The sequence below is a fragment of the Myotis myotis genome, unplaced genomic scaffold, assembly GCF_014108235.1.
Source record: "Myotis myotis isolate mMyoMyo1 unplaced genomic scaffold, mMyoMyo1.p scaffold_m19_p_3, whole genome shotgun sequence".
Lineage (NCBI taxonomy): Eukaryota > Metazoa > Chordata > Mammalia > Chiroptera > Vespertilionidae > Myotis > Myotis myotis.
Window position 1 is genome coordinate 98808475 of NW_023416335.1, and position 25777 is coordinate 98834251.

Consider the following 25777-nt stretch of genomic DNA (forward strand, 5'->3'; position numbering starts at 1 on the left):
CAGATGATACAAGCTCTGGATTTCTACAATTAAGTTACTACCAAAGATGCAAATACATTATATAGATAGCAACACCAAGAACATTACTGTTGTGCTGGCTTTATAGCAAATAAAACCAAATAAAATTGAGATAGGGTTCTGGACCATTCAGCAATCAATCCTTAGATTTTATTCCAAAAATAAGAATTGTATATGGGCCAGTGAAAGAAGAATACACATTTAATTCCCCTTGCCCCCAGTGTAGCATTGATACTTTTTGTCTCTGAAGTATTTATCAAAATATATATTTAACAATCAATTACTTTATACTGTTAAGCTATATTTTAATCATGCTCTTTAAATACTACTATCCAGCAAGAGCTAGGATGACAAACTGTACCTCTCAGCCAATGACACTCTACAGTGCTATTGTGACATGACTGTGTTCCTCAACATGTGTTTTTACTCCTCGATGGACTTTTGAGTCAATTTGTTAATGTTTTAGCAAACAGTATTGGCTTTGAATTGCTGACAAAAAGAAGTGCAAGCTGCAGAAAAAGGCTAATAGTGTTTTACAGTGCAAGTTTCACAGTGGATACTTCTAAGAAAATGGTGGAGCAGATATTAACAGGTTTTAAAGGACTGTTGTTAGAAGTCCTCTATTGGGTTTGGGAAAATCAACCAAAAATATTATTAATTGTTAAACGAAGAGAATTTTGACCAAAGGTATGACAGGACTTAGAGAGTAATTGCATGTGTACACAATATAACATTCCCTAGAATTATGATAAAACAACACCATATAGGAGTGATTTGTTAAGCTTCCATTTTCAGGAATATGTCCACCAAATGAGATGTGCAGTGTTTTCTCAGTTAATGCTGCTCCTTAAAGCCTACATCCTAATACATTGATATGAAGTAGAGATATTTCACATACATAATTTACTTGAAATTCAGGTAATTTTAGATTCATTGACACCTGCCAAAGAAGGTGTTTGAATGAAAATATTGAAATATTTGTTAAGCAGTCAAATCCATGAGAGTTTCAAATGCATTTTAATTTTTAACCTTCATATTGATTGACTTATTAATGCTAGGTAAACTTTGCTATATTTGCATTTTTCTGACTTATTTTGTGTATTTTGATTTTGGCCATTTATACTATTTTATGTAACAAAGTCAGAATATCACTTTAGAAAACCATTATTTTGTTAATTGCTAAAGAAATAGCTATTGTGAAGTACATTTTATGTCTGCATTATTCCTAACTCCACCTTTCTATAGCTTCCCAATAACAACCATATCTTCCTTCAGATGTGAATGCTTTCTTATTTTCTTCATACCTATTTATATTTTTAAAAGATCTGTCCAGTTGATTACCTAATTCACACAAAGGTATAATTATGTAAAATTGTGTGCTTTAATGGATCAGAAAACCGAGTTTTTGGTGAGATATAGATTTTTGATAGAAAGTGCAGTGATCTTAGAAACCCAAGTTGCCTTTCTCTACCACCAGCCAACTCCTAGGTTTCTCTATAGACAAGTAGTTTTGCCAGCCTATTGCCTCATCTGTAAAACAAGGGTAGTAGATTACACCATCTTTCTCACAATTATTTAGAAGACTGAACAAGATAAAGAATGTAAAAGTGCTCAATAGTTGTAGAGTAATGTGTAAATGCAGCATATAAGTATGAAAAATAATTGATTATGTCTAATACTCACTGAAAACAAAACAATCACAATGACCTAAATTATTGTATTTCACTTGTGACTAGGCACTGAAGAAGATGTGGTGAAGTCAAAGAAAACATTCAGAAGTCAAGCAATAGTGAATCAGAATGCAGAGACAGAACTTATGCTGGAAGGAGATGATGATGCAGTCAGTTTGCTACAGGAAAAAGAAATTGATAATCTTGCAGGTAAATTTTTTATTTTTTTTCTTCTATTTGTTGTAAATAATAGTCACACGATTACTGAATTTAAAATCTATCTCCTGGTGGAAAAGTGTGTTCCAGTGGTTAGAATAATGCCCAATTATGTGAATTTTAATAATTTATCTCACTTCTAATGACATGATGGGATATGGATATCATACAGTATTAGCCCATAACAGTTTTAGAATCCTGTGAGAGCAGGTTGCTTCACGAAGGTACACATACAGTGTTGTACACAATTTCAGAGGGTTCGCTGACCCCTGGAATCATATTCTAGATCTCAATTTAAAAACTCCTGCTTGAGAGTCTCAAAGAGTGGTTGAGTCTCACCTCACTTCTATATTTTCAGGCCGTACAACATTGGGGTGAGTTATATTCATCATAAAGGAGTAGGATTATATTCATCATTCTGTTTACAAAATAGCACTCCTGTGTCCAGAGGTGTGCTGGCAATGATCTGGCATTCCTATTGAAAGCCTCCAATGATATTTCTACCAGTTGGAGACTTCTACTTTTATGAAGAAATGATATTACTGGTAATTGTAAATTAGAGATAATACATTATTCTCCCTCTTCTAGAAAATGTTTAATAAGGTTATTCTAATAACAATTCCTAGATATTCTTATGTTATTAACATTTCTGTTTCATGAAACCTATTTTTCTATTTAAAACTAATCTTAAATCTAGGAACACAGATTAGCCTCAAATTCCTAAGTAAATATTCAACTTTTGGTTTTTTAGTTTCTTGATTTGTTTTAATAGTTCAGAGATTTTATATGAGGACATTTGGAAATATAAGCAAATGAAAAAAATTATTTCCTTTTGCCCACAGATTTGTTTTTTTCTTTTCTTGGTCTTATTCTTGATCCTGAAGAACTAGAGAAAATTCACAAACATTATTCTTGATCGTTTTAGATATTGTGTTGCCATTCTTCATTTACATATGTTCAATATGTTCAGTAATTATACAGTTTAGTTTAGACTCTCTGGTCCTTAGTTCCCACTTAAGGTAATTAATTACTTGATAAAAGTTTGGTCAGTACCTTGGAGTTTCTTATGATAATATATGCCCAGTAATACAATAGGCAAAATCCAATAATACTATCCTATCTAATAAAAGAGAAACATGGTAATTAGCCATAACTCTGCTACCCTTCCCATTGGCTAATCAGGGTGATATGCAAATTAACTGCCAGCCAAGATGGTGGCCAGCAGCCAGGCAGCTTGAAGCGAACATGAGGCTTGCTTGCTTCAGTGACAGAGGACTCCAGTGTTCCCCGCCTGCCACTGCCGGCCTCTGAGCTTGCAGTTTGAAACATTGTTACAAATATAGACGCTAAACAAAACCCCAGAAACCTGCTTTCAGCAAGCCAGGATCTCAGAGCTGGAGTTGAAACAGTGTTTTGATTATAGAACCCAAACAAACCAGATTCCTGCTTTTAGCAGCCGAGGCCTAAGAGCTGGAGCCAAGCCTCAGAGCTAAAGCTGGCCCAGAATAAAAGAAAAAAAGAAAAAAAAGGAGCGGTTGGGAGCTTCAGTCACCCGCCAGCCTGAAAACAGGCCTCAGCTCCTCACCCAGACTGGCCAGGCACCCCAGTGGGGACCCCCACCCTGAAGGGTGTGTGACCAGCTGCAAACAGCCATCATCCCCTCATCCAGGCTGGCCAGTCACCCCAGTGGGGACCCCCACCCTGAAGCAGCAAGATGGCGGCTAATTTGCATACTGAAGGCGGGCATCAGTGGGCAAGGCTGTCTGTGGTCTGGGACCTGGATCTGTGACCCTGCCGGGCGGGGGGCAGCACTTGAGGCTGTCCGCGGTCCAGAACCCGATCTGTGACCCTGCCGGGCAGGGGGCAGCGCCTGAGGCTGACCGTAGTCCGGGACCCGGATCTGTGACCTGGCAGGCAGGGGGAAGTGCTTGATGCTGTCTGCTGTCCTGAGACCTGGATCTCTGACCCTGCTGGGCAGGGGGCAGCGCTTGAGGCTGTCCGCAGTCTGGGACCCAGATCCGTGACCTGGCGGGTTGGGGCTTGAGGCTGTCCATGGGACCAAGACACGGATCTGTGACCCTTCCGGGCGGGGGGCAGTGCTTGAGGCTGTCTGTGGGACCAAGACACGGATCTGTGACCCTGCCAGGCGGGGGCAGCACTTGAGGCTGTCCGCAGTCTGGGACCCGGATCAATGATCTGGCGGGCGGATGGCAGCGCTTGAGGCTGTCCGTGGTCTGGGACCCGGACCCATGACCTGGCGGGCAGGGGGCAGTGCTTGAGGCTGTCCGCGGTCCCGGGACCCGGATCCATGACCTGGCGGGTTGGGGGCAGTGCTTGAGGCTGTCCACGGGACCAAGACACGGATCTGTGACCCTTCCGGGCAGGGGGCAGAGTTTGAGGCTGTCCACAGGACCAAGAAACGGATCTGTGACCCTGGCGCGCGGTGGGCAGTGCTTGAGGCTGTCCGCGGTCCTGGGACCTGGATCTGTGACCCTTCCTGGTGGGACAGCAGCTCGCACAAGGGCGGATTGGCTGGGGTTGGGCAGGGCAGGACACCTGGCTTCCACCCAGCCCCAGTCACTCTGGGCAGGTGAGCAGCGCAGAGAGCCTCTGGACAGGGGAGGCAGGCCTGTGGAGGGCGGCCTATACTCCCCACATGGCGGTGGAGACAGCTGTGAGCGTATCAAGCAGAGCCTGCAGGCTGAGCTGAAGTAGTGCCTGCAGGCCATCAGTGCCCAGGAGTGGCTGCGCAAGATCTGCCTCCTGGCCCAGAAGGTGCAGGATCGCAGGGACAGCCACCGTGGCGGGCCAGACTGACATCCTCCTGGCCGCACCATGGGGGTTTGTGGATCTGCAAAGCCAGAGGCCTCTGGTGTGCACATCCCCCCCTGGCGTGCGAACATCCCCCAGCACACTGTCACACTCCCGCGCCTGTAACAGTTGCAAACCAAGGTGTGCACAAGTTCCCCCCACCTCTCCACCACACTTCCATCAACCCAGCATGCCTAACACCCCCACAGGATGTGCACACATCCCCTCTGATGTGCTCACATCCTTTGGAGAGTGTCTGGGTGTTCTGGGTGCTGAGGGTGGGCGCCTGTGAGATGACAGTGAGAGGGTGGAGTGGTGATGCCCTGTTCCCACGGAGGCCAGTGCAGCTACGAGATCACCTCTAGGGGGTTAATGCAGGTCCTGAGGTGGGAGCAGATGCAGACAGACACACCTGGTGGGCACTGGCGGCCCTCACTGAGGTGCCTCCGGTCAGAGGCGGAGAGGAATTCCGTCCTCTCAGTGAAACAGTGGGATAGTCGGGGCGACTGTAGAGGAGGAATGTGCACTTTGGGTGCCAGCACCCATGAGCGAAGGCTGCCCTGACTGAGCCTCGCTTGCTTGGGGCCTAGCGCACTCCTGCCAGGCAGCGGGTGACAGGACGTGCTTTTCCAAATTAATGAGAGAAAACGTTGATTCTCCTGATGCCCACGAAAGTGGAAAGTGAAGTGGGGAGACATGTGGGGAGTGAGCGAGGTTCCCTGTCTGGGGGTTCCAAATCTGCTGTTGGTTTCTTTCAGCACTGACTAGAGATATACAGGGTGTCCCCCCAAAATGTATACACACTTTAAATACCTACTAATTCCAATGGTTTTAAGCATAAGAAAGAAACAACAGTGGAGCTGTTATCTGTTAAAAGTGTGGGCACAAACAGGTAGTTGGACATTCCCTGAGGGGTCTCAGATTGGAGAGGGTGAAGGCCAGACTGAGGGCCCCCCCCCACCCCAGTGCACGAATTTTGTGCACCGGGCTACTAGTAGGTATAATAACTCCTTTATATTTCTCTCCTCTAATAGTAACTAGAGTGATTATTAACATTAATTTGTGCTTATAAACAAAATTCCCAAAATAACATTAAGTTAAAATTCCTAAAGAACAATGAAACTATGCTTGAAATAAATTATTTAAAAATTGAATCTCTACCAGTTCACTCTGTCAAGACTCCTCTAACTTCTATAAATTTTAAACAGTTTTGTCTTTGCACAGATCTGATCGTATTCATACCTACATAGTCCTAATTCATACTATTTTTTGAATCCTTAGGTCTAAAATATCTTATAAACTGTCCTAAAATATTGATTCTCTGCTTAGTCATAGTGTTCAGTTTTATTTATTTTTACTCTGTGTAAAATATAATTTTATTATTAATTTTAAAAATCTTTATTGTTGAAAGAATATTATATATGCCCCCCTCCTTTTCCCTCCATTGCCCACCTCCAGGTGGTTCTGCCCTGCCCCAAGGCTTCACCACTGTATTGTCTTTGTCCACAGGTAAAGCATATCCTAATATATAAAAACCCTGGGTCAGAGGCTCAACCAACCCTAAGTCAGTCCTGCCATGGCAACCCAGTGCTGACTGCTTCCCCTGCAGGTGTGGTGCCCCAGCACTGTCTGCTGAGGGGGCTGCGAATCAGGGCCAGAGAGAGGCCTGAAGAGAGAAATAGGGACTGATCTGTTGCCTCTGTGGCAGCTTTTGATCAGCACTTTCCTCTCTCTTTCTCTCCCAGTCTGGCCAGCAGCCACACCTCCATTTCTCTTCAGGCCTCCACCTGGGCTGCTGATCAGCTCCGCCTTTCTGATCAGGCCCCGTTGATAGGCCCAGAGATGCTAACTGGCATAGGAACTGACCAATTAGAACAGAATTTGGGTGCTATGAGGAGGAAATGGCTGCCTAGGAGGTGGAGCTTTTGATGCTGACTGGCATAGAAACTGACCAATCAGAACCAAATATGGGTGCTGTGAAGAACCAATGGCTGTCTAGGAGGTGGAGCTTTTGACACTGACTGGCATAGGAACTGACCAATCAGAACCAAATTGGCCAGCAAAGGAGGGAAGTTGGGGGCGAGATCAGGCCTGCAGTGGAGGGCAGTTGGGGGCGAGATCAGGCCTGCAGGAGAGGGCTGTTGGGGGCGAGATCAGGCAGGCAGGGGATGGCAGTTGGGGAAACCGGACCTGCAGGGGAGGGCAGTTGGGGGCGAGATCAGGCAGGCAGGGGATGGCAGATGGGGAAACCGGACCTGCAGGGGAGGGCAGTTGGTGGTGAGATCATGCCAGCAGAGGAGGGCCATTGGGAGCAACCAGGTTGGCAGGGGAGGGAAGTTGGGGGCGAGATCAGGCTGGCAGGGGAGGGCAGTTGGGGGCAAGATCAGGCTGGCAGGGGCGGGCTAGTGGGGTGAGATCAGACCAGCAGGAGAGGGCTGTTAGGGGTGATCAGGCAGGCAAGCAGAAGCAGTTATGGGCAATCAGGCAGGCAGGCAGAGTGGTTAGTGGTGATCAGGCAGGCAGGCAGAGGGGTTAGGGGCAATCAGGCAGGCAGGCAGGTGAGCAGTTAGAAGTCAGTGGTCCCAGATTGCAAGAAGGATGTCCCCCAAGGGGTCCTCAGTTGGAGAGGCTGCAGGCTGGGCTGAGGGAACTCCCACCTCCCCCTGTGCACGAATTTCGAGCACTGGGCCACTAGTATACATATAAGTTCTTTGGTTAATCTCTCTCCCTCCCCCCCTTCACCCTTCCCTCTGAGAGTCCTCATTCTGTTCCATGTTTTCATGCCTCTGGTTCTATTTTATTCACCAGTTTATTTTGTTCATTTGATATCTTGTTAGTTTATTTTGATTTTTAGATTCAGTTGTTGATAGATATGTATTTATTGCCATTTTATTTTTCATATTTTTATTGTTTTTCCCTTTTCTTCCTCCTCCTCCTCCTCCTCTTCCTCCACTTCTTCCTCCTCCCCTTCCTTCTTTTCTTTTAATTCTTCTTTCTCTTTTTAAAGAATACCCTTCAACATTTCATGTAATACTGGTTTGGTGGTGGTAAACTCCTTTTTCTTTTTCTTGTCTGTGGAGCTCTTTATCTGACCTTCAATTCTAAATGATAGCTTTGCTGGGTAGAGTAATCTTGGTTGTATGTCCTTGCTATTCATCACTTTGAATATTCCTTGCCACTCCCTTCAGGCCTACAAAGTCTCTGTTGAGAAATCAGCTAACAATCAAATGGGCACTCCCTGGTGGGTAACTAACTGATTTTCTCGTGCTGCTTTTAAGATTCTCTCTTTGTGTTTAATCTTTGGTATTTTAATTATGATGTGCTTGGTGTGGACCAATTTGGGTTCCCCTTTGTTTTGGGACTCTGCACTTCCTATACTTGTGTATCTATTTCTTTCAGCAGGTAGGGGAAGTTTTCTGTCATTATTTCTTCAAATAGGTTTTCAATATCTTGCTCTCTCTCTTCTCTTTCTGGCACCCCCATAATTCAAATGTTTGTACACTTGAAGTTGTTACACTATCTTCATATTTTTGGATTCTTTTTTCTTTTTGCTCTTCTGATTGGGTGTTTTTGCTTCCTCATATTCCAAATCCTTGATTTGATTCTCGGAATCCTCTACTATTGAATCCTTGTAAATTATTCTTTATTTCAGTTAGTGTATGCTTGATTTCTGACTGGTCCTTTTCCATGTCTTTGACATTCTCACTAAGATCCTTGAAATTCTCACTATGTCCCTTGAAGCTCTCATTAAGATCCTTGAGCATCCTTATAACCATTGTTTTGAACTCTGTATCTAATACTTTATTTGCTTCCATTTCATTTAGTATTTTTTCTCGAGATTTTTTCTGCTCTTTCATTTGTGACATGTTTCTTTAGCTCCACATTTTGGCTGCTTCCCTGTGTTTGTTTCTATCTATTAGGTAGAGCTGATATTTCTCCTGGAATTGATAGAATGGCCTTGGGTAGTAGTTGTCCTATAGGGCCCAGTGGCTCAGCCTCCCTAGTCACCTGAGCTGGGCACTCTAGGTGTGCCCCTGTGTGGACTGTGTACAGTCTTGTTGTAGTTGAGCTTTGATTGCTATTGGCATTTCTGGGGGGAATTTACCTCCAGGCCAATTGGCTGTGTAGACCAGCTGCAACTACAGTGGAAGGGCTGCTGTACAGAAGATACCCCAAATGAAACAGGACTTGCTTTAGTGGGGCTTTGTTGCTCACTGAGTCTGCCCCTTGAGTGTGTCACTCATGGATGCGTAGAGTTTTAATCTAGTATGGTCTGAAGATATCTACTGGGTGCACTGGCTCTAGAGCCTCCAAAGAGTTACAAAGTCAGCCACTGCCTGAGATCACCTAGCGGAGCTACAGAGCAATCTGCAGATGGCTGTTATTTGTGTTGGGCTCAGAAGTGCCCAAGTGAGGCCAAGCTGTGAAGCAAGGCAGGCTGTTTCTAGTGCCAGTTTTGGGGCCCCTTATTTGATAGGTATGGGTATGCTGACTCCAGCTTCTGCTTGTTTGAGAGATTTAAGGAAGTCTGAAGCCTGAACCAGGACAGGCCATTTCATATGGAAAAGCCACTACAAACTACTTGGGTGTGGCTACAAATCTAGTGGGGGAGGATCTCAGGGAATTAGGGCAGAGTGAGCAGTGTGCTACAGGCTTATGGAAATTCAGATATGGCTGCCAGTCATCTCTGCACCTGGAGAGGTCTCAGCATAGGAACAATGACCTCTGTGAGCACCCCTGTCTGAGAGAAAGCCACCCCCAAGTTTTTGCTCCGATGCCAGACAATCTTGTTTCCTCCTTGTATATTCCTGGATCTGGCCAAGCCATTGCCCCAGCACTGGAGCTCAAAGGGAGCATGTCTGTGTAAGTTCATGTGTGGGCCCTTTAAGAGGAACTGCCTGGCTCTCCAGCAGCCTTTGTGTCACTCAGCCACAGTCCCCACTGGATTTTATTGCCCAAAGTTATGGAACTTCTCTTCCTGGCACTGGTTCCCCAGGCAGGGGGGTGGGGGGAGGGAGGGGAGAGTGCTGGTGGGTGGCTGGGATCCCTGGCTCCTTATGGGAGGCCTCTGCAGCTGAGATATCCCTCCCATTAAAAAATGCCACATATGGGTGTTGGACCAGCCTGTTCCACACCTCCGCCCTTCCTGTTAGTCTCAATGTACTTCACTCTTTACTTCTCTTGTTGTAGGACTTCCATTCAGCCAGCTTTCAGGCAGTTCTAAACAATGGTTGTTCCATATTTTAGTTGTAATTTTGATATAGTTGTGGGAGGCAGCGAGTACCTCATTTACCTACTCAACCATCTTGGTTTTCCTAAAATCAGTATTCACTTTTAAAAGAGCTGTCTACAAATGTGACCCTAAACTTTGAAGGTAGTACAATAGTAGGGGATGTTTTTTTGTTTTGTTTTAATCCTACCCGAGGACATTCTTTTCCATTGATTTTTAGAGAGAGTGGATGGAAAGTAGGGAGGGGGAGAGAGAGAGAGAAAGTGAGAAAAACATTGATGTGAGAGACACACATTGATTGGTTACCTCCCAACCTCTCTGGGGCACTGAACCTGAAATCCAGACATGTGCCCTTCACCAGAAATCAAACCCACCACCCTTTGGTGCACAGGCTAATGCTCTAACCACTGAGTAACACAAGTCAGGGCAGGGGCAGATGTTTTATGAAGAGAGAAGTAAGGGTCACAGGAGTAGTCTACAAATTATATAGGTATAGACAGATACAGTCTGCAAATGCTGAAGCCTACTAGTATTTGACATGATAGTGACAATGTCACATAAAAATCATTTTTCGAAGTTAATTACAAGCCAGTATTCTTAGATTTAAAAGATTAGCTTCTAATGAAGTTTCCGGACACATAAATATATAACTTTTGATGTTACTCTGACAATTGTGCTGATAATTGTTTTTTCTCAGAAATTAAAATTTGATAAACAATGTCTTTCTTATCATTGTAAATGACTCGATAGTGTATTTGAACTGGTTAAAGAAAACTTTGCAATCACAGGAGCTCTAACTCCAAATCAAAATCCAGGAGATCATAAAAGATGTGTATAAAATTAATCACAACACAAAAATAAGGGAAATTGCAAACTTAGTTAAGATTGATTGTGGGGGTTTTTTTTGGTTTAAAAGATAGGATCAATTATGATTATAGAAATAAAATTTGAGAAAAGAATGATAGCCAGCATTTCTTAATAGGAACAGGCAGTGTTTCAAGGTTTTTATGTGCAATAACCTATTTAATAAATACAACTGTATAAGTAGATGCTATTGTTATCCTAATTTTACAAATGAAGATATAGAGGCCAAGAGAGGTTAAGTAGCTTGCATAAAGTTAAGAAGTATATGGTTTGAACTAAAATACACCAAATAGGAGAAAACCAAGATGGCAGCATAGGTAAACACCGGAGTTTGCTGCCTCGAACAACCACTTCAAAAATACAACTAAAAGACGGAATGGACATCATCCAGAACCACAGGAAGGCTGACTGAGTGGAAATTCTGCAACTAGAAGGAAAGAGAAAAGCATACCGAGACTCAGAGGAGGAGCAGTGCGGAAGTAAAATACTAAGGTATAGAGGCGCACACGGAGCAGGCTGGTGGCTGAGGGCGTGGTTGTCCTTTTCAATCGGGAGGGAGTCTTAGGCTCTGAACTCCAGTTCCGGGTGAGTCTCTGGGGACCCAGACTCATACGGGAGAAGCAGGACTGTCTGGCATTGGTCGGAACTCGAGGGCAGCTTTCTCTCAGAGGGCCTTGCAGCGATTGCCGAGACACTGAGAAGTGGGCCTCTGAGAGCAGCCATAACTGCTAGCCCTGCCCTGTTGATTCTGTGGGACCCGCGCCGCCCAAGCCCTGCAGGGAGGCTTTTGCTGGATAGCCTCAGGCAGAGGCTAGATTAGCACCTCCCTAGAGATCCAGGAGCCAGTGTACCCAGAGGTCAGAGTGGGACCATCCAGTTTGCAGCTCTGTGGAACCATAAAAGACACACTCAGGGTGAAGGTTCAGTGAGCACCAAAGCCCCATTGAAGCAAGTCTTGCCCCAGAGGGGTGTCTCCAGCACAGAAGTTCTCCCACTGCAGACACAGCTGATTCTCACAGCCAATTGGCCTGGAGGCCAATTCCTCCCAGTGATACCTACAACAATCAAGGCTTAACTACAACAAGACTGTGCACAAAGACCACAAGGGGGTGCACCAAGAGTGTCCTCCTCAGGTAATTGTGGAGGCTGAACCACTGGGTCCTAGAGGACACTTAGCACAGAAAACCACCTTATCAACACAGGGAAGCATAAAAAATGCGGAGACAAAGAAAAAGGACACAAATGACAGAAATGGAGGAAAGCAAACTACTGGATATAGAGTTCAAAACCACACTTTTAAGGTTTTTCAAGAATTTTCTAGAAACTGCCGATAAACTGAATGAGACCTACAAGAAATCTAATGAGACCCTCGAGATTGTGATAAAGGACCTACTAGAAATTAAGCATACACTCACTGAAATAAAGAATATTATACAGACTCCCAACAGAAGACTAGAGGATCACAAGAATCAAGTCAAAGATTTGAAATACGAAGAAGCAAAAAGCACCCAACCGGAAAAGCAAAATGAAAAAGGAATCCAAAAATACGAAGATAGTTTAAGGAGCCTCTGGGACAGCTTCAAGCTTTCCAACATCCGAATTATAGGGGTGCTAGAAGAAGAGAGAGAGCAAGATATTGAAAACCTATTTGAAGAAATAATGACTGAAAACTTCCCCTACCTGCTGAAAGAAATAGACTTACAAATCCAGGAAGTGCAGAGAACTCCAAACAAAAGGAATCCAAAGAGGATCCCACCAAGACACATCATCATTAAAATGCGAAGAGCAAAAGACAAAGAGAGAATCTTAAAAGCAGCAAGAGAAAGAAACTCAGTTATCTACAAGGGAGTACCCATATGATTGTCAGCTGACTTCTCAACCGAAACTTTGCAGGCCAGAAGGGAGTGGCAAGAAATATTCAAAGTGATGAATGCCAAGAATCTACAACCAAGATTACTTTATCCAGCAAAGCTATCATTCAGAATTGAAGGTCAGATAAAGAGCTTCACAGATAAAAAAAAAAAAAGCTAAAGGAGTTCATCACCACCAAACCAGTATTATATGAAATGCTGAAAGGTATCATTTAAGAAGAGGAAGAAGAAGAAAAAGGTAAAGATATAAATTATGAACAACAAATACACATCTATCAACAAGTGTATCTGAAAATCAAGTGAATAATCTGATGAACAGAATGAACTGGTGATTGTAATAGAATCAGGGGCATAGAAAGCGAGTAGACTGGCTATTCTTGGGGAGGAAAGGAGTGAGGGGGATGCGGGAAGAGACTGGACAAAAATTGTGCACCTATGGATGAGGACAGTGGGTGGGGAGTGAGGGAGGAGGGTGGGGTGAGAACTGGGTGGAGGGGAGTTATGGGGGGAAAAAAGAGGAACAACTGTAATAATCTGAACAATAAAGATTTAATTAATAAAAATAAAATAAAATACACCAAATAGTATATTTAAATATATATCTGTATATACTTAAAGAATCTTCTAAAATGATGTAAAAACAAGATCTTCCATTTATAATTAAACTTTTATATTGGTTTTATTATATTATACTTAGAAGTCTATGAATATGCATAATAGTTAATTTTAGTTTTATATATGTATTCCCCAAAATCATTTTGGTAAGTTAGAAAAAGTCTGACAGCATATTTGTATCACAATTTTATTTAAATAATTACCCTTTTGGGGGTTTTCTACATTTTGTTTGGAGTTTTCTGGTTCTAATGAAGATAAATATTCCACAATGTTTTAAAGATTTAAACATCATACAATTTTCTGTTTCACTTTTAGTTTCTTTTCTTCCGAAGCATTCTTCTCAATAGTCAAGTTAAATGTGTGATTATGAATAGCTGAATTTATTATTTATTGTAAAAAATGGCTAATATTATAACATGAAAATATGAAAATTAAGTAATTATAATATTAATAACAGTTTATTTTAATTGTTTGGTGTGTTTTTTTAGTTTGTAGTGATTCAGCAAAGTCAATTAGGGCCTAAATTTTCTTATGTAACTAAAATTTTTAACTTACTATGTTATATATATATTGCTTACAATATTTTATTACTTAAAATATTGAAATTAATTAGTGTAGTTCACCTCATTTTAATATAAAATCTCAATTTCTTTTAATTTGACACTTAAATCAGTTTTGTAAACTATGAAAAAATATTTTTGTATATATATATATATACACACACTAGTATATCCTATAAAATAAAAGCCCAGTGACCAAAACGGTGGAACGACCAGAACAACCAGAGACCAGAATGACCACGGCCCCTCACCCCAGTCAGCCACCCCCCAGCGAGCAGTTAGGGGCGATCAGGCAGGCAGAGGTGCTTAGGGGAGATCAGGCAGGCAGGCGAGTGGTTAGGGGCGATCAGGCAGGCAGGTGAGTGGTTAGGGGTGATCAGGCAGGCAGAGTTCTTAGGGGCTATCAGGTAGGCAGGCGAGTGGTTAGGGGCGGTCAGATAGGCAGGTGAGCAGTTAGGGGCCAACGGTCTTATCGGTCCTAAACTGGCGGTTGGACATCCCTCTCACAATCGCTCACCTGCCTGCCTGCCTGGTCACCCCTCACTGCCCCCTGCTGCTGGCCAGGTCACCCTCAACGCCCCCTCCCTGCTGGCCGGGTTGCTCCTAACTGCACCCCCCCCCCACCCGCCACCAGCCTGGTCACCCCTTACTGTCCTCCCTGCAGGCCTGTTCGCCCCTAACTGCTCCCCCCCCGCCATCCTGGTTTCTCCTAGCTGCCCCCCTCCTGGCCTGGTCGCCCCTCACAGCCCCCACCCTGCTGGCCTGGTCATCCCACACAGCCTGCTGCTCAGTCATTTGTTCGTCTCTCACTAACCCCCCTGCTGGCCTGATCATAGGCAGCCATCTTGTTAGGGTGTGAGGTCAATTTGCATATTACCTCTTTATTTTATAGGATTACCATAATTTTAGAACATTTTACCACCCCCAAATAAAACCATATAGCCTTTGGCTAGTCTCCTCAATTTCCCCATTCCCTATCCACAAAGCCCTGGAGCACCACTAATGTAATTTCTGTCTCCATAAATTTGCCTATTTGGTACATTTCATATAAATGTAGTCTTTCATATAATATGTAGTATATGTGACTGGCTTCTTTTACTTAGCATAGTGTTTTCAAGGTTCATCCATATTGTAACATGTATGTATTATTTTAAAGCAAATAACTTTCCATTCTATGGATATACCACATTTTGCTTATCCATTCATTAGTTGATGGGCATTTGGTTTGTTTTCACCTTTGGCTATTATGATTAATGCTGCCATGAACATTCATGTACAACATTTTATGTAAACATGTATTTTTATTTCTCAAATATATACCTAAGTGTGGAATTGCTGGGTCAAATAATAACTTTATACTTACCCTTTTTATGAACTGCTAGACTGTTTTCTAAAGTGGCTGCATCATTGTATATTCCCATCAGCAGTGTGTGAGACTCCAGTTTCTCCACATTCTCCACAATGCCACTCCATTAAATTTTAATTATACCATTCTTAAGACACCTTAAAGCTTTGTAGATGCTTTTCTGTGTGTTTTCTCCCTCCTCTTAAATTGTAAATCCCTTAGGGGTAGTGACCATACCTTTGAATCATGAAGAAATCTGCTCTTAAAAGCTTTTCATTGACAAAGTTCACATAGATAAAATAAACTGGAGAACTGAGATAAAACAAAAGACAAATCAAAACTTATTTTGAGCTTGAATTATCAGATCATCTGCTCATACTAGTTGAAACATTTCAAATAATTACTCTACTGACCACTTGACTTTTCCATGGTAAGATCACCTAAAGTTAAGCTAATCTTTGTTTCATCCCATTTTCTGTGAATTGTATCATTTTAATTAAATGTCTCTTAAAGTCAAGATACCACCTTGACTCTGAGTCACAAAATAGTTTCTCTATCACATGGAAAAGACATTTGATAATTCTATAACCAATGGATTTTAATATTTCAAAAAAAGTATGAATATAAGGAACTAGAAACATGGGAAGAATTGTTAGAATATAATAGTTGGATTTTTATGTAGGTTTTTCAAAGTGGTAGATTTATAAACATTTCTCTTTCTCAAGTCAGGAATCTGAAACTCAGAAAAAATACATTATGTAAATTTAAGAATATGAAAAAAATTAGAAGTAAGGAGGCAGTCTACTAAAAGAAACAGAATGTAGTCAATGAGAAGTTCTCCTGACAATCCCAACATGGCTTATCTTTTATGTCTATCACAGTAACTAGTGCTTAGAATTTTTTTTTTTTATGGTTGACCATTCCTATATCCCTAAATCTCTATTTGACTGCATTTACAAACTCATTTACTAATACTTATCATTAACATACTAGGAGCCCAGTGCACGAATTCGTGCACTTTGAAAGGAACTGTGGGCCGTGAGGCTGCAGTGGGCACAGGGGTGGGTATCGGCCCATCCTCTGTACCCCGACCTGGCACCTACCTCCGCGGCCCCTGGTCCCCTGTCTGCCGGCAGTCCGACGATGCCAGTCCCACCGATGCCACTCCCACAAGCTGATGGCCCTGGCCCCGCTTGCACCTGCTGATGGTGCAGAGCGATTGGGGCCAGTGCCAGCAGTGGGTGCAATTGGGGCCAGTGCCAAGCGCTGGCAGTGGGTGCAAGTGGCTGCTCCAGCAGCAGGTGTGAGTGCCGGGTGGGAATGTGGTACGTGGGAACAAATAATTTTCAGTAACCACCAGAGGCTCTCCCCGATGACAACAACCTGCACACTGCCTTGGTCTGGCGCCCCCGCTCACCTGCTCTACCATCCCGCTGAGGCTGATACCCGCCATGTTCCACATTCTGCCACCAGGTGCCAACACCCACCATGTTCTATGCATGCCCCCTGGTGGTCAGCACATGTCATAGTGACTAGTTGTTTGGTTGTTTGGTTTTTTGGCCGTTTGGTTTATTTGCATTTTAGGGTTTTATATATATAGACTAGAGGCCCAGTGCACAAAATTTGTGCACAGGGTTGGGGTCTCCTAACCCAGCCTGCACCCTCTACAATCTGGGACCCCTCAGTGATGTCCATCTCACAATCCAGGACTGCTTGCTCCTAACTGCTCACCTGTCTGCCTGCCCTATCACCCCTAACTGTCCCCCTGCGAGCCTGATCACCCCTAACAGCCTCTGCCTGCTGACCTGATTGCCCCCAACTGCCCCCGCTGGCCTGGTCACTCCCAACTGCCCCACCCTGCTGGCCTGGTTACCCTCAACTGCCCCCACCCCACCGGCCTGGTCGCTCCTAACTGCCTGCCCCGCCAGCATGGTCACCACTTAATGCTCCCCCTGCCTGCCTGGTCACCCCCAACAGCCCCCCTCTGCCGGCCTGGTCACCCCTAACTGCCTCCCTGCCAGCCTGGTCGCCCCTTCTTGCCCCCTTTGCTGGCCTGGTCGCCCCTCACTGCCCCACCTGCCAGCCTGGTCACCCCTCACTGCCCCCCTCAGCCACCCTGGTTGCCCCACACAGCCTGCTGTTCAGTCGTTTGATCATCCCTCACTAACCCCCCTGCCGGCCTGGTCACCCCACGCAGCCTGGTGTTCAGTTGTTTGGTTGTCCCTCACTAACCCCCCTGCCGGCCTTGTTGCCCACTCAGCCTGTTCTGTCGTCTGTTCATTTGTTTCGGATGTGATGGCCCCTGGCTCTTTATATATATAGACAGTGCTCTGGAACTCAGACACTTACAAGAAAAAAAATCATAATGAAAATTAGCTCACCGATCATTACCTCTCAGTCATTTGCATATAACCAGTAAGTTTTGGCTACCCGGATATTAGACAACTAGAATATCAGATAGAGCCAGGTCAGAGTGGCTCAGTTAGTTGAGCATCATCATGTGCACAGAAAGGTTGTAGTTCAATTCAGGTCAGGGCACATGCCTGGGTTATAGGTTTGATATCCAGTCAGGAAGTGTATAGAAGCAACCAATTGATGTTTCTCTCTCTCTCTCTCTCTCTCTCTCTCTCTCTCTCTCTCTCTCTCTCTCTCCCCTCTCCCTCTCCTTTTCCCTTTCCCTCCCTCCCTCCCTCCCTCCCTCCCTATTTTCCTCTCTTCCCTTCCTCTTGCTAAGCATGTCCTGGGGTGAGGATTAAAATTTAAAAAAAAAAAAAAGATAAATAATTTAAGCCTTTAAATGTTCTAACTTGGAATTTCCAGATTCCAGAGGCAAACATTTTACATATAAATTAAACGTTACCAAAAAGCTGAGCTAAAAAAGGAGGATAAAGCAACATACAGAGTATACAAAGAAGGAAGCACTCAAGATTCTAGAAAAATATCATAAAATTGCAGGAACAATAGAATTCTAAAAGCTGAGATTTTTTTTTTTCCCCGAGAAATTTGTTGTTTAAAAAATATATATGAGGAGAGAAAAATGGCAACCAGCAGGAAGGTAAGGAGGGAGAGAGTGTGAGAGTGCAAAGAAGTGATACAGGAGTGTGTGGACATGTGTGGTGTGTGTGTATGAGCTAGGGACAGTTAGATTCTGCAGGTCTTCTAAGGGGCTGCTAAACCGGGCAGTCTTAGGCTGCGGAGTCCCGCTCCCTGCACGGACACTCCTGGGCGGCCAGCACAGGCACGGCGACCATGCCATCTTGGGAAACAGAGCTGCTTGAGACTAGGATCCTGGCCTCAGCACCACCCAGTCTGATCTCAGAGGCATACCAGGACCCTGCAGCCACTGGGGACAGAGACCTGTGACCACAGCTACAGACCTGCGGACACCAAAAGTTCAGAAATCTCCGCGGCAGATCCCTGAGTAAAAGAGCCCATCCCCCCTTCCCGCAGGCTCGCGGGCAGCGCCAGAGTACCTAACTGATAGACCCACCCCTTGCCAGGGCCTCAGCGCTGCAGAAACTTTGGCCTGGAAGTGCTCCAGCACCTTGGAACTGATCCTGCATAGGGCCGGGTTCAGGAGCCCTGGGCTGGGAGCAATCACGCGAACACCGGGAATTTGTCCCACGTAGCACAGGCCCAGGGACCCCGATTCTCTGGGCAGGAGGCAGCACCAAGCACCAGTGACTTGACTGTGTTTATTATCACCTGCGCCTGAGATCCTGATTCCCTGTGCATTCATACTAAGGGCCAGTGAATCCAATTCCTGGTGCAAGGGCACACATGGACCCTGATTCTCAATGCGAGGTCACGAGAAGCAAGAGAGACTCTGATACTGGATTCTTGGGGAACTCTGACTCCTGGTGCAAACTAGGGGGCTCTGGTTTTCAACACGCTCCAGAGGGGTCTCTGTTTCAGCACGGTGCAGGCAGGGTCCCTGATTCTAAGGGCATGCATGAGGCCACATTGAGCGCTGGCAACACTGACTCTGAGCAAGCCTGGTTCCCACCAACCCACAACAACAACACATCTTAGTGTCAGAGCTCTTCAGTGACACTAGGGTGGTGGGAGGCTCCCACTGCACACGGCCCAGGCCCATGCAACTCGACGTTTGAACCATCGGGAGATAATCAGAATGAAGAGACGACACAACACCCAGAGGAAAGACAATGAGGAGTCACCAAGAAAGGAAATTAATGAAGTTGAAGCATGCAACATGACAGAAAAAGAATTCAGAATAATGGTTGTACAATTCATTCACCAGATGGATGAGAAAATCAACAACCTATGCAAGAATCAGGAAGAAATGAAAAGTGATATAGCTACAATCAAAAACACCATGGAAAGTCTCAACAGCAGACTAAAAGAAGCAGAAGACTGAATTAGTGAGTTAGAAGATAAGGCAGAGAAACAAGCTCAATCTGAACAGCAAATGGAGAAAAAAATTAAAAAGCAGGAGGAGAGCCTAAGGGAGCTTTGGGACAACATGAAACGAAGTAACATACGCATAATAGGGCTGCAAGAAGGACAAGAAGAGCAGCAAGGATTAGAAAATCTATTTGAAGAAATAATTTTTCAGAAAACTTCCCAGATATGGGGAAGAAAAAAGTTACACAAGTACAGAGAGTCCCAGGCAAGATAAACCCCAGAAGACCCACACCAAGACACGTCGTAATAACGATGGCAAATGTACAAGACAAAGAGAGAATCTTAAAGGCTGCAAGAGAGAAACAGAGAGTTACCTACAAAGGATCCCCCATCAGATTATCAAATGATTTCTCAACAGAAACACATCAGGCCAGAAAAGAATGGACAGAAATTTACAAAGTGATGCAAAGCAAAGGACTGAATCCAAGAATACTCTATCCAGCAAGGCTATCATTCAAAATTGAAGGGGAAAAAAGAAGCTTCACAGACAAAAAAAGGCTAAGGGAGTTTATCACCACCAAGCCAGCAATGCAAGAAATGCTAAAGGGACTGGTGTAAAAAGAAGTACTAAAAATCCCAGTAAGAAAACAGCCACAAAAAAATAGAAATGGCTACAAACAAGTACCTTTCAATAACAACTTTAAACGTAAATGGACTAAATGGTCCAATCAAAAGACATTGAGTGGCTGAATGGATAAAAAAACATGACCCATATATTTGCTGTCTACAAGAGACCCACCTCAGAACAAGGGACTCACACAGACTGAAAGTGAAGGGATAGAAAAATATCTTTCAGGCAAATGGAAATGAAAAAAAAGCTGGGGTAGCAATACTTATATCAGACAAAATAGACCTCAAAGTGAAGGCCATAACAAGAGATAAGGAAGGCCACTTCATAATACTAAAGGGATCAATACAGCAAGAGGATATAACCCTGATAAACATATATGCACCCAATGCAGGAGCACTCACATACATAAGAAAACTCCTGGAAGATATCAGGGGAGAGATCAACAAAAATACAATCATAGTAGGGGACTTTAATACACCACTGACATCACTGGACAAATCTGCTATTCAAAAACTCAGCAAAGAAACAGCATTCTTAAATGACTCACTAGATCAGATGGACTTAATTGACATCTTCAGAACACTTCACCCCAAAACCACAAAATATACGTTCTTCTCAAGTGCTCATGAGACATCCTCAAAAATAGACCACATATTGGGTCACAAAGAAAGTCTCCCCAAATTCAAGAAGATTGAAATCATACCAAGCATCTTCTCAGACCACGATGGCATAATATTAGAAATAAACTACAATAAAAACAACTCAAAATACTCAAACACTTGGAAGCTGAATAGCATGTTATTAAATATTGAATGGGTTACCAATGAGATCAAAGAAGAAATTAAAAACATCCTGGAAATTAATGACAATGAAAACACAACAATCCAAAACCTTTGGGACACAATGAAAGCAGTCCTGGGAGGGAAGTTTATAGCTGTACAGGCCTATCTCAAAAAACAAGAAAAAATGGTAGTAAATCATCTAAATCTACAGCTCAAAGAATTAGAAAGAGAGCAACAAGAAAAGCCAGAGTGAGCAGAAGGAAGGAGATAATAAAGATTAGAGCAGAAATAAATGACATAGAGACCAAAAAAACAATACAGAAAATCAATGAAACCAAGAGCTGGTTCTTTGAAAGGATAAACAAGATTGACAAACTTCTAGCCAGACTCACCAGGAAGCAAAGAGAGAGGACCCAAATAAACAAAATCAGAAATGATAGAGGCGGAATAACAACAGATCCCACAGAAATACAAATGATTATTCAAAAATACTATGGACAACTCTACTCCAACAAACTAGACAACCTGCAGGAAATGGACATATTCCTAGAAAAATACAACATTCCAAAACTTAATCAGGAAGAATCTAAAAATCTCCATAGGCCAATAACTATGGAAGAAATTGAAGCAGTCATCAAAAAGCTTCCAGCAAACAACAGCCCAGGACCAGACGGCTTCACAGGGGAGTTTGACCTAACATTCAAGGAAGAACTGAAACCTATCCTCCTCAGACTACTACAAAAAATCCAAGAGGAAGGAACACTTCCAAGCTCATTCTATGAAGCCAGCATCACCCTAATACCAAAACCAGGTAAAGACAACACAATGAAAGAGAATTACAGGCCAATATCCCTCATGAATATAGATGCCAAAATCCTCAACAAAATCTTAGCAAATCGGATCCAGCAGTACATCAGAAAGATCATACACCATGACCAAGTAGGATTTATCCCAGGGATGCAAGGATGGTACAATATCCGCAAATCAATAAATGTGATACATCACATAAACAAATTGAAAGAAAAAAAACACATAGTCGTATCAATTGATGCAGAAAAAGCATTTGACAAAATTCAACACCCATTTCTGATTAAAAACTCTCAGCAAGGTGGGAATTGAAGGATCATACCTCAACATAATAAAAGCCATATATGACAGGCCCACAGCCAACATCATACTCAATGGACAAAAACTAACACCATTTCCCCTAAGAACAGGAACAAGACAGGGATGTCCACTCTCAACACTCCTGTTTGACATAGTACTGGAAGTATTAGCCATTGCAATTAGACAAGAAGAAGAAATAAAAGGCATCCAAATTGGAAAAGAAGTAAAACTGTCCTTATTTGCAGATGACATGATATTATACTTAAAAAACCCTAAAGACTCCATCAAAAAACTATTAGACTTAATAAAGGAATTCGGCAATGTAGCAGGATACAAAATTAACACCAAGAAATCTATGGCATTTCTATACACCAATAGTGAATTTGCAGTAAGAGAGACTAAAAAAGCAATCCCATTTACCATCGCACCAAAAAAATTAAGCTACCTAGGAATAAACTTAACTAAAGAGGTAAAAGGCCTCTACTCAGAAAACTACAGGACGTTGAAAAAAGAGATAGAAGAAGACATAAAGAGATGGAAGAACATACCATGTTCTTGGATTGGTAGAATCAACATCATTAAAATGTCCATACTGCCCAAAGCAATCTATAAATTCAACGCACTTCCCATTAAAATACCAATGGCGAGGGGAGCAACTAAGATGGCGGCATAGGTAAACATCGGGAAATTATCGCCTCATACAACAATTGAAAATTACCGCAAAGGACTGAGCAAACATCATCCAGAAAAACAGGAAGGCTGGCTGAGTGTAAATTCCACAACTAGAAGGAAAGAAAAACACGCTGAGAGCCAGAGGCGCTGCGGAGGTGAAGTGCAGAGGTATGGTGGCGCGCGCGCGCGAGGAAAGGGGGTGGCGCCTGAGGACGCGGCTGTCTTTTTGAATCACAAACTCCCGACGGCTCTGAACTCCGGTTCCGGGAAGTCTCTGGGGACCCAGGTCTCATACGGGGAGAAGCTGGTCTGTCCGGCAGCGAGCGAACTTGAGGGCGGCTTTCCCTCAGAGGTGCTTGCAGCCGTTACCGGAACACTGAGACGCGCGACTCCGGGCGGAGAATCGGCCATGGCCGCTTTCTCCGCCCTCTGACCCCCTGAGACCCCGCCCCACCCAGGCTGCGGCAGAGGCTTTTGCATGTGAATGTACCTAACTGCAGCCCAGCCAGGCAGACCCGGAACTTCCAAGAGAAGGCCCAAGGCCCCGCAGCGGCTTGCATTGCTTCACAGCTGAGCCTCTTCGTGGCTCCTGCTGTGTGGCCTCAGGCAGAGGCTGAATTAGCACCTCCTTAGATCCAGGAGCCACTGTACCCAGTGGTCAGAGGGTACCAGACTGCAACTCCTCAGATCCATAAGGGACACACTCAGGGAGCAGACTCAGTGAGCACCAAAGCCCCACTGAAGCAAGTCTTGCCCCAGAAGGGTGTCTTCAGCACAGAAGTTCTCCCACTTTAGACACAGCTGATTCTCACAGCCAATTGGCCTGGAGGTCAATTCCTCCCAGTGATTCTACAACAACCAAGGCACCAAGAGTGCACCAAGAGTGTCCACCCCAGGTAACTGGGGAGGCTGAGCTACTGGGCCCTACAGGACACCTGGCGCACAGGGCCACTCTATCAACACAGGGAAGCTGCCAAAATGCGGAGACAAAGAAACAGGTCACAAATGGCAGAAATGGAGGAAAGCAAACGATTGGATATAGAGTTTAAGGCCATGGTTATAAGGTTTTTCAAGAATTTTATGGAAACCGCCGATAAATTTAATGAATCCCTCAATAAGTATAGGGAGATCATGGAGGACATGAAAAAGGACCAACTAGAAATTAAGCATACACTGACTGAAATAAAGAATAATTTACAGAGATCCAGCAGCAGAAAAGAGGATCCCAAGAATCAAGTCAAAGATTTGAAATACAAAGAAACAAAAAATACCCAACCGAAAAAGAAAAAAGAAAAGAGATTCCAAAAATATGAAGATAGTGTAAGGAACCTCTGGGACAACTTCAAGCGTACCAACATCAGAATTATAGGGGTACCAGAAGGAGAGAGAGGGCAAGATATTGAAAACCTTTTTGAAGAAATAATGACAGAAAACTTCCCCTACCTGGTGAAAGAAATGGACTTACAAGTCCAGGAAGTGCAGAGAACCCCAAACAAAAGGAATCCAAGGAGGACCACACCAAGACACATCATAATTAAAATGCCAAGAGCAAAAGATAAAGAGAGAATCTTAAAAGCAGCAAGAGAAAGACAGTCAGTTACCTACAAGGGAGTACCCATATGACTGTCAGCTGATTTCTCAACAGAAACCATGCAGGCCAGAAGAGAGTGGCAAGAAATATTCAAAGTGATGAATAGCAAGAACCTGCAACCAAGATTACTTTATCCAGCAAAGCTATCATTCAGAATAGAAGGTCAGATAAAGAGCTTCACGGATAAGAAAAAGCTAAAGGAGTTCATCATCACCAAACCAGCATTATATGAAATGCTGAAAGGTATTCTTTAAGAAGAGGAAGAAGAAAAAGGAACTCTTACCATTTGCCACAGCATGGATGGAACTTGAGAGCGGATAAATACCACAGGATCTCACTTCATTTGTGGAATATAATGAACAACATAAGCTGATGAACAAGGACTGATCCAGAGACGGAGAGACATTGATTGGACTGTCGGGACTTGGAGGGAAGGTAGGGGAGGGTGGGGGTAAGGGGGAAAGATCAACCAAAGGACTTATATGCAAGCATATAGGCCTAACCAATGGACATGGACATCGGGGGGGTGAGGGCATGCGCGGGGGTGGGGGGGGGTGGGGGGTAGAGGGTAACGTGGGGACAAGGACACATATGTAATATCTTAATCAATAAAAAATATATTAAAAAAAAAGAAATAAAAAAAAATACCAATGGCATATTTCACAAACCTAGAACGAACTCTCCAAAAATTCATCTGAAATAAAAAACGACCCCAAATAGCTGCAGCAATCCTGAGAAAGAACAAAGTAGGTGGGATCTCAATACCAGATATCAAGCTGTATTACAAAGCCACTGTTCTCAAAACTGCCTGGTACTGGCACAAGAACAGACATATAGATCAATGGAATAGAATAGAGATCCCAGAAATCAGCCCCAACCAATACGCTCAATTAATATTTGACAAAGGAGGCAAGAACATACAATGGAGTCAAGATGGTCTCTTCAATAAATGGTGTTGGGAAAATTGGACAGATACATGCAAGAAAATGAAACTAGACCACCAAGTTACACCATACACAAAAATAAACTCAAAATGGATAAAGGACTTAAATATACGATGGGAAACCATAAAAATACTAGAAGATTCCAAAGGCAACAAAATCTCAGACATATGCCGAAGCAATTTCTTCACCGATACAAATCCTAGGGCATTGGAAACTAAAGAGAAAATAAACAAATGGGACTACATCAAAATAAAAAGTTTCTGCACAGCAAAAGAAACCATCAACAAAACAACAAGAAAGCCCACTGCATGGGAGAACATATTTGCCAATGCTGTCACTGATAAGGGTTTAACCTCCAACATTTATAGGGAACTCATACAACTCAACAAAAGGAAGATAAACAATCCAATCAAAATATGGGCAAAGGACCTAAATAGACACCTTTCAAAAGAAGACATTCAGAAAGCCAAGAGACATATGAAAAC

The 25777-nt window shown here is 43.5% G+C and overlaps 1 protein-coding gene across 6 annotated transcripts in view; it reads left to right on the forward strand.

Moving 5' to 3' along the window:
• Positions 1–25777, forward strand: part of NBEA (neurobeachin) — a 1002985-nt gene that overhangs the window by 637428 nt on the left and 339780 nt on the right. For all 6 annotated transcript variants that reach the window (XM_036298874.1, XM_036298876.1, XM_036298877.1 and 3 more), the window contains one exon: positions 1755–1898. In XM_036298874.1, coding sequence (XP_036154767.1) covers positions 1755–1898 — 144 coding nt within the window. The remainder of the gene's footprint in view (positions 1–1754; positions 1899–25777) is intronic.